Source organism: Botryllus schlosseri, chromosome 1, assembly GCF_051294905.1.
Source record: "Botryllus schlosseri isolate E-star chromosome 1, Bs_hap1, whole genome shotgun sequence".
Taxonomy (NCBI): Eukaryota; Metazoa; Chordata; class Ascidiacea; order Stolidobranchia; family Styelidae; genus Botryllus; species Botryllus schlosseri.
Genome location: NC_137236.1, coordinates 28,166,569 through 28,180,122, shown reverse-complemented (window position 1 = coordinate 28,180,122; position 13,554 = coordinate 28,166,569). Strand labels below are relative to the sequence as shown.

The following is a 13,554-nucleotide window of genomic DNA, read 5'->3' as shown; positions in this document are numbered from 1 at the left end:
AGCTGGTTATGGTTTTGTTGGGCCACCCTGAAATATGATGATATACAAATTAATCATAATGTGGCAGGAGCATAGTAACGAACGCATTTTATCGTGGGGTGTTACATGATCGTAGGATCTATGAATTAGGGAGGGTTCGAAACGACAGTCTACGTTCACCGTACACTAGAACCTACCCTTCACCATGGGCGAACGCGTGCAGTATATATGTGCGATGCGCATTGTGCATTGAACAAGTACTAATAGGAGTGAGAAAAGCAGAACGCACTATTGTTCTAAATTTTGAACTTTGACATTTAGGGTTGATCATGTTTCGCATACTGCAATAACCCCTTACGGCTCCACCGATATGTATTGTTTCGAGTACGCAGTACAAAGCCATGACCGCGTTATGTTTTTCAAAATGTTCTACTTTGGACGAACAGAAATCCTACAGGAGTTTTAACAAAGCAGATGCAACGAATTTATCGATACGGCTCAAACTATAGTATATGGAAATTGAACCGCCATCGGTTTTACGGAGGGGGAACATGAACTTATGCGACATACTCGATAAAATGTACAATCAATGCCTTACCCACTTGGTAATGTTTACCAGTCACTTGAGCTGACCCGACCAATGTACGATATCGGTACGAAATTACAGCATGATATTATTATAATATTGTACCTGTGTGGCACCCACTAGTACGGTAGGTAAGAAAATCGAAAGTTGGTGAGTCCATGTGCCTTTCTCTCGAAAAGAGCTTTACAGCACTAAAGCCAGATCCAACGGTATGGTCGTTGATCCATCCAACTGTCAGAGGAGGATGGCTACCATCCTTCAGCTTTAACTGTATCCAGAGACTTGCAGATTATTGTAGCGAAGGGAGACACATTGATATAGACAGCATCTAATAAAATCGGAGCAGAATAACACTTCCCCCTTTCATTAGAACTGTACAGTATACAATGTAGCAATGACTGATTTTGCCAGCAGAGACACAAGGGCGGTTACAGAACAAAACCCCATGATAACAGCCTGGAGTTGCAAGCTCTGTGACAAAATGTAGGACACTTCGATACTATTCAAACAAGCCAACCAAGGAGGTTAAAAGTGCTTCCGAAAACAAGACAAAAACACTTGAGTACGTGATGATAGTGCATCAACTTTCACTATGGAGTCGATACCACTGATATGAGAAAGCTTGCACAAGACGTAATGCTGCGTAGAATAAGCCATTGTTTACATTGCCGATCACCCCTGATAAGATATTCGCAGTTAAGAAAGCTACTCAAGAAGAAGTAGACGCAGCGACGCAGAATTTTACTAAGTACGAGTAGAAGTTGTGGCTTTCTACACAGCCCTAAACTACTCCAAGTAGAAGTCGGAATTGCTGTCTCTAAAAGCTAATCAAGTAAGTAAGTGCTTTCGAAAAGCGGTCATAATACGTTCCTATGGACTTTCAACACCTTGAAATTGACAAATGCTGTCGGTGGAGAGAGCTGGGTTTGTGTTGCTACATTCCATGCAGAAGATAACTGTATATACTTTAAACAGATTAAGGTTTTGACCGCATCATGTGATACAAACTACACCTTTGCTATAGAACAGTGTTCATAGTCGAAATCATGTCATGAAATCCAGTAAAAAAATGAGTTGGAATCGCGCGAAGCCCGAAAACTTTTTGATGTAGATGAATGAATTTGATCAACATCACCAGTAATAGTCCAGAATACAGTTGAACAAAATTATGGAAATTATGCGTATTTTTTGAAAATAAAAAAGTTGATTCGAGAGGGGTTTCCATAACAAAACTAGGACATATAGTAACGCTAAATTGTGCGAGGCGCCATGGAAAACTTTTGGTCTAATTCATCTATCTTAAACAGTCTATTCTATATTGATTTACGAAATTTTACAATCAATTTATGGGGTGCATGGCCCCTTACGCCCCTCTTGGCCACGTCAGTGATGTATGGCACCCGCCTTCGTACTCCAAAGCCCGTAGTTAATAACACGATGAGCAATACGGATAGGTTGTACCTGATGCCGTGTTAACACTTTGCGCGATTAGGAAGGCAACTGAAAATATGGTAGATCGTATAATCCGGAGCGTTTTGTTGAGCTCAACTGATGAAACGGGTGTATGGTCGACAATGCGGTCTGAAAATGCGCACATGAACCAATCAGCTGCTACATCAACAATATTGACCGATGCTTTCGTGAATGTTTATTGGTTGTATCTCTCTCTCCCTTTATTCGAAGTATGAAATACTTCTACTTGACAAACTGTAAATAGCGAAATGTTAGTAAGTAAGTCAGATAACGTGACGACATAGAAGTAAAAGCAACGGAAAATAAATTTATTTGAGTAAATATTGCAAGTAGAGCATAATACTTGGCTATTTCGAAATAGTAGAAGTACTTCGTGACTGACAACCTCTGTGTATAGGTGAAAAAGTCCACAGCCTTGTATGGTCCACGGATTATTTCAAATAGCCAACAAACTATATAAACATTATATGAGAACACTAAACATGAGTGTGGCCGAAAAAAAAACTGTAATATAATTTTCCACTTCCTTACTGCGATACGAGGAACTTGCGATAACACAATTAACATTTTACCACTCCTCTATTAGGTTTTGAAGGGCTAGCGATGTTATTTTCGAAATTAGTTACGTCATGAAATGAATAATTGGACTTATAATTATTGTGAACTTGCACAGCCAACCAAAACTTGAGTAGACTGACAGTGGAATTTGTGATGTTAATGACTAAAGTATCACTTTTTGGCTTAGTCAGGGTCAGCCACTGTAATTCACTTATATTCGTTATTTGATGCAAAATCAATCTGTGTTTCAAACGGCTAGCTCAATGTAATAACGTTGCAGCAACTTCATACTTGTAAAATTCAATTTGAGTTGACTCGTGTAAAATGTGCAATGACTCGAGGTGACGTGTGACTCGAAATTGGGGACTTGATCGAAACGCTGATCGAAACATAGCCGAACAATCACCGCTAATGTAGCCATTACTCACACCATGTAATTGGTACGGTACGGGTGAATATTGAAGAAAGAGGAAGTACCATAAATCCTAAAATACCGTACCATAGCGCAGCGTTCCTGCTTGTGTGTCGATCATAAATCATTTGGTATGACCGAAAGATATTGTGTTTTGGCAATCGCTCCGTTGTACGCATTTAATGGTGCAATAAGACTAGCGTCCTTGCTGCCATATAAGGTAACCAATATCACTGCTGTTTGCACAAGTAATTGATCAAACATCAATATTTACTTTCAACGTGAGACCTGAATTTATGTGAGCTCATCTGGTATAGATGTTTTTCGTAAGTGTATTTAAAAGTAAGATGCATACGGTAAATCAAGGGTCGGGAAAATTTTCCCTCATAAGTGCCATATTGGTCCTATTTTTTGAATTGTAATTCCCGCAAGAATAGCAGTCCCGCAAGAATGTCAATCAACTGTGAATCAGCTGACTCTGATCAACGTACGGGAAATATACGCTGACTTGTGTCTAATAATCAGATTATCAGCAGCAATCCTTTATCTGCTGCGGTCCATTTTCATTAACATTTTCGACAAGGTTGATTCCTTCAGTAGCGACATGACAGTCTCAGTATGCCTTTTACTGGCACAATGATGTCACCACAACCAGCACATATAAATTGCTACGATCTGTATCACTTGTGTGGAACTAAAATGCATCCTCCGTACAGTTAAACGTCTGTGAGTCAAATGAATCAATCTATCTTAGGCTATATGCCAGGAGAGCGGAGCATGGAGTGGAACAGCAGTGGCTATCGATCGGATTTTTTTTAATTCTTGACCGGGGCTGGAGCATCTCTGTAGTCGAACCGGATTCGCGCTGTTCATGACACAGGATTGAGCTTCAAACAAAGCGGATATTAGCAGAATGTTTTAATTTTGGACCGGTGCAGGACCGGAGCCGGAATTACTTTTTTTTTAATGCGACCGGTTCCAGATAGGAACCGAATTACGTTTTAGAGTAACATGGTTGGATTCGGACCAGGAAATTTGTCGATCCGCCCACACCATATGAAGGTTGCTAATAAATAGGAGTTGTAAATATGTAGGCTACGAAAAATATTGCTCATTAATTATCATTTAAATTAGATACGGTACAGTAGCATTTGTGGACGTCGTCACTGCTCATACCTTTTTTTCAAGCCCGATTCCGTTGTAGAAATATATGTCATTCCACTTTAACGTCAATATAACAGATACCATGAAACGCCTTTCCACCCAAGGCTCGTCATTGATCAGTCGCCTTCGTTTAAGAGATGGAGTAACCATTTGTCGATGAGGCCATTGGTGCTAGTCACGGATTGGCATGAACATGTTTACACGATCTACACGATTCTGCATATGTCGCGAAAGTTGACAAAACAAAGAGGTCAACTCAACGGAAACCAGTCTTTCGAGCAGATACTCAGAAAATGTCTTCTGTGGTCAATTCATCAGCGATGAGAAATAGGTGAACAGATTTCCTGTTTAGCCTATATGTCCTCTTTTTCGGATGCGGTGGATTTGTGTCGAGCTGGATAAGGGGCAATGAGTCGAAAAAGGTTGGGAACCACTAATATCGCAATCTGTAATTGTTATCGATTACATTAAAGCAGTAATTGCCCTTTGTCTAGAACGCAGCACCCGATTGTCAGATGAAATTCCGGCCACAAAACTGACCGCACTCAAGCTCAAGCAGCATGTTTGTCGTTCATATTCAACACAAAATTCGAGCAATTGGTATTAAAAAATACTGCTATATGCGGGTTCACGTCGGTCACAAACCATGGGACAAGTATTCGCGACAATAAGATATTGATAGCGGCCGTAATGCGACATTCGTCGTTGCGAGTTGAAAAGTTACATAGTCGACTTGCATAAATCACCATTTCCATTGACGAGCAAAGGAAAGGACACACGAAACCAGGCAATAAGCCGCACGTTAGCTGGTCGTTGACGCAGAGTACCCTACACATTAAAAAGCATTGTATTCATTGTTTTGTTTACATTGTTTTAAATTCGAACAGTTGATACTAAATAACTACTGCCCAATGCATGCTGACATGGCGGCAATGGGCCGCATCAAGCTCGCGAACTTGCACTTCCTGAAGCATAGCTTTGATGACAACGTAAAATATACTAGAAGCATGAAGCACCATGTCATAAAGAAAACATCGCTAATCCTCAAAAGAACACGCTCAAGGGCTATCAGCGAGCGTTCGCGTGAAATTTCATTGCTCTTCAAAATATCATAAAATCCCCAATTTACATTTCAAATGAGAATACATCAACTTGTCGCAAACACAGTTATTGCCATCCTCTTTCGGTATAGTATGAATCAGATCAATTCCATAGCCCCGGCCCTCTATTCTAATTTACAGTGGTTGTGCGAAGCGTCTACTTAGTACCTACTCTTGAATTGGTTTACGCTGCATTATAATAATGTTTATTAGTCCCGTATATGCATTCAATGCTGCGACCGACACCAATACCATAGCAGGCTAATTCATTGTTACCAAGATATCACTTCTACTTATCAAAACGTCTCCACGGATGCAGCGGACGAATATTCAGGTTGCGATGACAATTTCTACCACAGCGAACCGTCTTCGATTTGTCCCACGAATTGTCGCATCCTTACTTCCCGTCTCGTCCGTGGATTCGCAAGTGACGAAGAAGAGAACTCTTTACACCGAACATCCTTTCGCATATATCGCACTCATACTCTATTAATCCCGAGTGAATCTTGCTGTGGATTTTCAAGTAGGATTTGACATTGAATATTTTCCCGCATACTGCACACGGGTATTTCATTTCCGTGTGGATGGAATAGTGAGCTCTAAGGTTTGATTGTTGCCGAAAGACTTTACCGCATGTATCGCACTCATATCCTTTCGTGTTTAAGTGCGTTGACTCCATGTGTATCTGAACGTACGACTTCGATCCGAATACTGTGCCACAAATCTCACATTCAAACTCTTTCAATCCGGCGTGAAATTTCATGTGTGCTCTTAATTGCGACTTGTTTACGTATGGTTTCGCACATACATCGCATTCACCCTCTTTCAATCCGACGTGAACGTTCATGTGTTTTTCCATATTGGATTTAAGATCGAATGGTTTCCCACATACCTCGCACTGGTATTTTTTATCCATATGGGCTGCATAGTGATATCTTAGATGATTCTCTTGCAAAAATGCTTTCCCACATATATCACACTCATATTCTTTCATATTCAAGTGCATCACCTTCACGTGTCCCTTAAGGTTCGATTTCCAACGAAATGCCTTCCCGCAAATTTTGCACTTATGTCTCTTATCTCCGATGTGAATCAAATAGTGACTTTCCAGGTGAGATCCTGTTTTGAATCCTTTTGCGCATATTCGGCACTCGTAATCTTTGGCTGCAATATGAATCGAAAAATGACTTTTCAGGTCACATTTGCTTCGGAAACCTTTGCCGCATACCTGACACACGTAATCTTTCGACTTTTTATGAATCAAGTAATGAGTGTTCCGTGTACTTTTATGTCGGAAACATTTTCCGCATATATTGCACTCGTAAACTTTCGCCTTGATATGAATCAACTGATGACTTCTAAGAGTACTTTTGTCTGCGAAAGCTTTGCTGCATATATGACACTTGTAATCTTTGGCTCCAGTATGACTCAGAAAATGTGTTTTCAAATAACCCTTACTAGCGAAACCTTTGCCGCAAATTTCGCACTCACAATCATCTTTCACCCCGGCGTGGATGCTCACATGTTTCTTCAAGCTCCATCTAGCGTTGAATGATCTCCCGCATATGTCACACTTATATTCTTTCTTCGTCGCGTGGGACGCGAGATGAGTTATTAGATAAGGCCTTTGCACAAAGCTTTTTCCGCATATCTCGCATTCAAACTCCTTCGTAGGGGCGTGAATTTTCATGTGTCTTGTCAGATAATATTTGATGATAAATCCCATTCCACATACCTCGCAAATATTATCATTGTAGCCTTTACGATGTTGGGAATGGGCCATTTCAAACTTTGCGAGTATACTTTGCGACGTAAGCTGCGATGAGCATTCAATTCGATTTATCGGTCTTTCATCAAATATCGTGGTAAAGTTAGAATATTGCTGCGTTCTAGAATTTTCAAAAGATTATATCATAAAAAGATATGCTTTTTCGAATCACAGAATATCATTATTCGTTAAAACATATCAAGATGTAGTCAAAATAGTTAATACTAGTACTCAAATAGAAGTAGAACTATATTAACATCTGATTCTTATCAATCAAAAGCGGAAGTAGAGATTTTCAGAGCATGTCAACACTACCTGTGGTAGAAGTACAAAGTAATGGTGGGAGCAAAACTTTGGATTGTCATTCACAATTGAAAATATAAGGTAAATATGGCTCCTTCGACGAAACAGGCTTCCGACCACCGTCATAACAGACCAAAAATATCTTCAACCATGGCAGGACTACACTGCTATGTAGCAATTTTACGGTCGGCTGTCACCATCATCAGAACACCCATCCCGTAACAATGATCTACATCTACTTTCTGCAACTGTCGAACAGACGAAGATTCCGGGGGTTCCAGCCACTCCATATCGTATACGTCGACTCTGTTGGGTGCGAATCGTCCGTATAGGCTCATGCCACACATGTTTTTCGAAAGAACTCGCACAATTAGTTTATTTTAAAAGGCATTTGTTTGAAGCACATTTTCTTTTAAATGCAACCTCCACTACAACTAAAACCACCCACTTTTTAAAACTCGTCATTATAGCAGGAACTATAACTAACGACATTTAAAAATCCGCAACTAACTAATTAAAGCACAACTAACGAGATCGTGTTTTCTCGAAAGCCGCAGGGTTCCGTGATCCAGTCTCAGCGGGATCCCCAGAGGTCACGGCACACACTAAACTCATCAATATGATTTGCAAAGACAAGCCCGTTTTGACCAACATTGGTTGCAGGCAATTATGTTCGATCAGCATTCGAATTGTGACTGCTTTATTGGTACGTCGTGTGCCGTGGCGTAGGTTGTTGTTCGAAATGGGAACTTAGGACTGGACAACACGATGGCGCTTTACTGTCATAATTTGAAGCCCCGAGACTATATGAAATTGTCTCTGAAAAGAACAGCAGATGTCATACTGATTAGTAGGGCAATTTTTTGACCCCAAACAGAAGATATTGACCTAAAAACTAGAATTTTGGCATTTTTGACCTAAAAAAAACATAATTTGAATACAAATTAAGTGTTTTCGCACATGATTGTAGAATAGTTCCACTTATCTTCATTTCTGATTGAAACTGTTAGTCCTTACGAAGTAGTTAATCCTAAATTAATGTTTTTGACAACTGACTAATTTTTAGATGAAGAAGCTTGTATTTTCCGGAATCTGGTCTATGAAGAATTCCAGTAGTTACATCACGTATTATGGTAGAAATATTTAAAATTTGTTTTAGTACAACAAAAGATACTTCACTACATTCTCGGGTAGAAAGTGTATTTCCCTGCTGTGTTTGCTGATAACCCTGAAGTTTTGCGTACACTGCTGCTGAAAAACCGTGTTGCTTCATTCTGACAATGCTGTCTATATCACAATTTTTCATCATGGGCTTCTTGATGGGCCTAAAATAATGTTTTTGACAACTGACAAATTTTTAGATGAAAAAGCTTGTATTTTTCCGGACTCTGGCCTATGATTAACAATAAACAACATTATGATGTTCTCGCATGGTGTGGAAATCATGTTTTAATGGTTTCGAGCACTAGTAATACATAGTAACTTCCGAAATGCGTAGTTAGATGTGTAAAGAGGTAAATTTGTGATTTTATTAGTCAGTGAAAATTAGGGGTTCCCCGCTGGCTTGCAGATTGGCGTAAGGGTTCCCAGGTCAACAAAGGTTAAGACGGGGAAGCGACTGGCGCAGTAGGTTAAGACGCCATCGTCACAACATTAATAAAAGTGGGTTTGGACTACAATTTATGTGTCGGAGGTTTATCTGGTCCCCTCATCGCTGACCTCACTGAGTCTCTGTCACGTGACATACAGTGTTGGGAACAAGTCACTATCTTCGAGTCAAGTCAAGTCAATCGATATTTGAAGATGACTCGAGTTAAGTCAAGTCACACGATTATAGGTTGATACTCGAGTGAAATCGAGTCAAGACAAGTCACGACTCAAGTCCCAATTCAAGTCAAGTTGCCTTTTCGAAATGCGAGGCATGATTACGTGATTGGATTTTAATGGCTGTTTGAAAGTCGCCATTTATTTACAATCGATTTGAACGAATATAGAGTTAAATATAAATGAAAAAATGCTAAACTACGCACAAGTAACTGAATAGCCTCAGTCGATAATTATCAGACAACATAGAGGATGGAATACGAAACCTCAGAAAGTTCAAACGAATTAATATGATGCAATACATAATCACCTACACATCTATAACATTCAATTTATGCCCGCGTCAGTGGTTGACGAGTAACATAAACTTACAAACTCCATACAAATTCGATATAAATCATGCAGCAGGTTTGGTTGAGGTGAGCACTGACCACAATGAGCAGTCTATAGAACAGAGATATATACTTTTATATTCGATTATTTTCCTACTACTTTACGACAACGCAAGCAGTAAGCTCCGATCATTTCGTTTGCTCTCACAGGCCACACCAGGTTATTGCGAACCATTGGCAAATATGCGAGATACGGTGACTGTGATCGACACCAACTACTCGATGACTTGAATAGATTAGTAAATTTAGTTCTGAGTCACGAGTCAATCCACATTTCTGAAATGCCAAGACAAGTCAAGTCAGGCGAAAAAGGTGACTCGAGTCATCCCAACATTGGTGTCATAGCGGTGTTTCAAAATCCCAGAGTGAAGATGAGCCGAGCCAAAAGTCGGCAGTAAAGAGCATGAAAACGAGAGAGTCCGATGGTGAAAAAGGTCGAGAACGGAAGTCGTCCGAAATATCACAAATACCAAAAAGACCCCGGTAATAACTCAAATCACTGTAGTGGCGCAAATGACCTTATAGGTGACAAGCGCCACTGTTGTGTGTGAATAAAACAAACCGACAATATAGGTTTAGATCTCCATACTGCTCGAGGAAACTGATTAATTTTTATTATATCGGAAATATTGGACATATAGTATCAGCATTTCAAAGGGACGCCGTTTCGATTTTGAAATGACAGGAATTCGATCTCAACATCCTCCCCTGGCTACTTCACTGTTCGTTTTATTGACTATGAGCTGACAATAGCTACAGGCAGTGGTGGCCCTATGAACGGGGTGTGGGGGGGGGGGCGAGACTTACCGCGGGCCCCCCTATAAGTATCTAAACGGGGGACCCCCCTTTCGCGTCTGTTATAGATATCTATCTTTCACCGCGTCAAGGTTTGGCCATATGCTGGATTGGACCATATCTAATATTGCATATGTGCAAGGATAGACTACGTTATTCTACCGCATGCAGAGACGTGATGATTACAGGGATACGGGACTTTTCTAACAAATGCAGAGATTCGATGATGATTGACACATCTGTACGGAAACATATTCTTGCTTGGTACACGGATTTCCATGTTTATTCGCTATTATACCTGACAATAGCGCATAAACCAGAGAGAGGGGGCCTTCGACCAGGAGGCCCCGGGCGACCGTCCACCTCGCCCACCTAAAAAGTCACCACTGCCTACAGGTAAGAACATCATACACAACAGAACACCGGTATCACGATTCACACCAAATGATGACACCTGTTTTTTTGATGTTCGGCAACTAATATTATTTTAAATATGCAACTATAACTGTAACTCGAACTACTTACTTTTTGAAATCCACAACCAAAACAAAACTAGACCTACTCACACAATCCGTAACTAGAACTATCACTTCTCGCGTTTCGAAATGTAAAATTAGAACTAGAACTAGATATCAGCTGATATCATTAAGCTTATCGCCTTGACTTGCAATGGCCCAGACACTGACAAGACAGAGATGCTTAGAAAACGGCATATGACGTCCCCACAAAATCAATCTTTAGGATGAGATTGTCTTTCAGCTAGTAACATATCTGGCTAGCCCCAATATTGATCCATTATTTGTTGGAAAGCGTTGTAGGGTATCGTGCGCAGCTCTCAGTTCAAAATAAAATGACGTTTATGATCATGGTATTTATTGTTGCATTTGTACTACTTTTTAAAATATTACTTCTTTTGAGGTAACCATGAGCATCGTCCGTTTTAGTCAGCACGGCGTTGTACTAACATCTACTAACGTAAAGTTTTAAAACTAGAATGTTGTTCGCAGCCTACAGGCTACTATGCTAGTAGGCTATTACTCGTCACTATAACTATAGGTTACTATATGACTGCACGGAGTAAGTAAGGCGATTGCGGCTTCGCACTGGATTTCCCTCGCTGTAAAATGCTTCGGACAAAGACGCATTTTCAAACAATAAATTAGATTAGAACTGAAATTAGAGCATAGGGAAATTTCACAAATTAAACTAGTATTAAAGCATAATAACATTTCACAAATAAGATTAGAATTAGAATTAGAGCATGGTAACATTTCAAAAATTAGAATAAAATATGATTACTGGCATTTCGCTCTAATTTATGAATGTAGACAACTACAATTATCTAGTTGTCCAAGTCTGGTTACCTGGTAACAGGGCATGGTATGGCATGGTATGGTATGAAAGTATCGTATGGTATGGAACGAAATTTCGGTATGGAATATTGAAGAGTGCAAGTATGGTATGCTATGGAAATTTTCTAAGTATGGTATGGAATGTGTTTTCCATACTTCCATTCTTTGACAGTTTTGCCAGAACCATGACAATAATACTACTTTCGATTTGTCAAATTGATTGCATACCACATAAAATTGCTCACTGTCTATGTTCATATCTCAAATTGTGATTCATGACTCACCCATCCCGGTTGACATCTATTCGAAGACAACAAGGTTTCGCTACGTGCATATGAATGAAAATAATACTATGGTTAATTATTAAAAAGGAATGATATTTGACCGCTGTCGCGTTACAATTGCATTTCGCTTATCGTAATTTCCACTACGTAAATAGCCGATGTAGTTTTAAAATCGTAGACTCTGAGAATGTAGTAGTTACATGAATACTTTTATCAATTTGTTGAACTTGGAAATAATTTTCCGCGCTTTGAGAGGAGGCTCATCTCGCAATATCTAGCTTGCCTTGAAGCGACTTCACGATCTGCAGGCCTACAACACGCATTGTAACTTCAAGAAATCTGTGTATTTCTGATGGACAGCGGACACCTTGATATTGACTAATGAAGCTAAATAGTGTGACCCACAGATTAGCAGAGAAAATAGACATTTGATCAGCTGTCGCAAAATTATTGTAGTCATGTAAAGTTGTATTTGAAGATATATTCTTATGCAGGTGTTTCCAACTGATGGAGAATACCCCAATTGTGGTGAATTTAGGGCAGCAACCTTTTTCTCTTCGCGGACCCCTTTTGGGCCGTCGGGGACTTCGCGGACCCCCTCAAATTTTCGATCAAAATCAGCTCCATTATCGTACAATCGTCATCTGTCTTGCGCAAATATTAACTGTAGGCTTTTGATCAACAGCCAAAAAATGACTTTGGATGAAAATAACATCATACTACATTGTTATGAAAATCCGAGTCTTCGATTTGATAAAAACGAGTACCGAAAATGTTTCCACAAATATAGGTTCTGACGAATGTAATATTACTCGCGTCACGCTTACAACGACACCTTTCGGTGTGATCACGGCATATATGGCCTCAAAATTGAAGAGCACAGTTTTTAATTAACATATAACATCCAGCCTAGTCATTTATAACTATAGCATCTCATCTTGAAGTTATTATGGAATAGTGGTTATGTATATTATTGTAGAAAATGGACTTCGTTGCGATGTTTCAATCCTTTGATTGGGACTTGTTAACAAAAAAAATCAGGAATTGCCATTTCAAACGACCCCAACAAAGCGTCTCTAATCAGCAATATGATTGTGTTAGTAGGCTATTGGCAATTCGCCAATTGAAATGAGTTTGTGCAGTAGGATATTTTATTCCAGAGAACCATTCGAATGATCTGATTCCTGAGTATTTAGCAATTATGAAGCGAAACTGTCTCATGTTTTCCCTAATATAATTTTTTTACAAATCTATAGAGGCTTCGCGGACCCCCTAGAAATGCTTCGCGGACCCCCGGTTGAGAACCGCTGATTTAGGGCCTTCTGGTTGGGAATAGACTCACTTGGAAAACAAATTCTTGACCTTATTAACTTCGTTTATTAAACGTCTGTATGAAATGCCGATCGTATATATATCGAATATTTCTTCGCTCATTCGCAATTCAGCAATTCGTATTATCAGTGCCTCCTTAGCGAGAATCGATTGCACTGCACAGCGGCATGCGATAAAGAGAGGCGAGAGCCGTGGTGTGCTGTAATGCTGCACCTTACACACTCATCGAGAA

General features: G+C 39.8%; 3 protein-coding genes across 3 annotated transcripts in view; 2 read left to right on the top strand and 1 right to left on the bottom strand.

The window, feature by feature from the left end:
- LOC145435040 (beta-1,4-galactosyltransferase 2-like) overlaps positions 1 to 13,554 on the top strand; it is a 389,801-nt gene that overhangs the window by 114,348 nt on the left and 261,899 nt on the right. The gene's annotated exons all lie outside the window — the stretch shown is intronic.
- LOC145434992 (uncharacterized) overlaps positions 1 to 13,554 on the top strand; it is a 350,877-nt gene that overhangs the window by 253,280 nt on the left and 84,043 nt on the right. The gene's annotated exons all lie outside the window — the stretch shown is intronic.
- Positions 4,529 to 8,380, bottom strand: LOC145434985 (uncharacterized). Its single transcript, XM_080312229.1, has one exon. It carries the CDS (start codon positions 7,053 to 7,055, stop codon positions 5,670 to 5,672), a length of 1,386 nt encoding a protein of 461 aa, XP_080168355.1. The 5' UTR covers positions 7,056 to 8,380; the 3' UTR covers positions 4,529 to 5,669.

Excerpts from the sequence above, each read along its gene's own strand:
- LOC145434985 (XM_080312229.1), bottom strand. The coding sequence starts at position 7,055 with ATGGCCCATTCCCAACATCGTAAAGGCTACAATGATAATATTTGCGAG.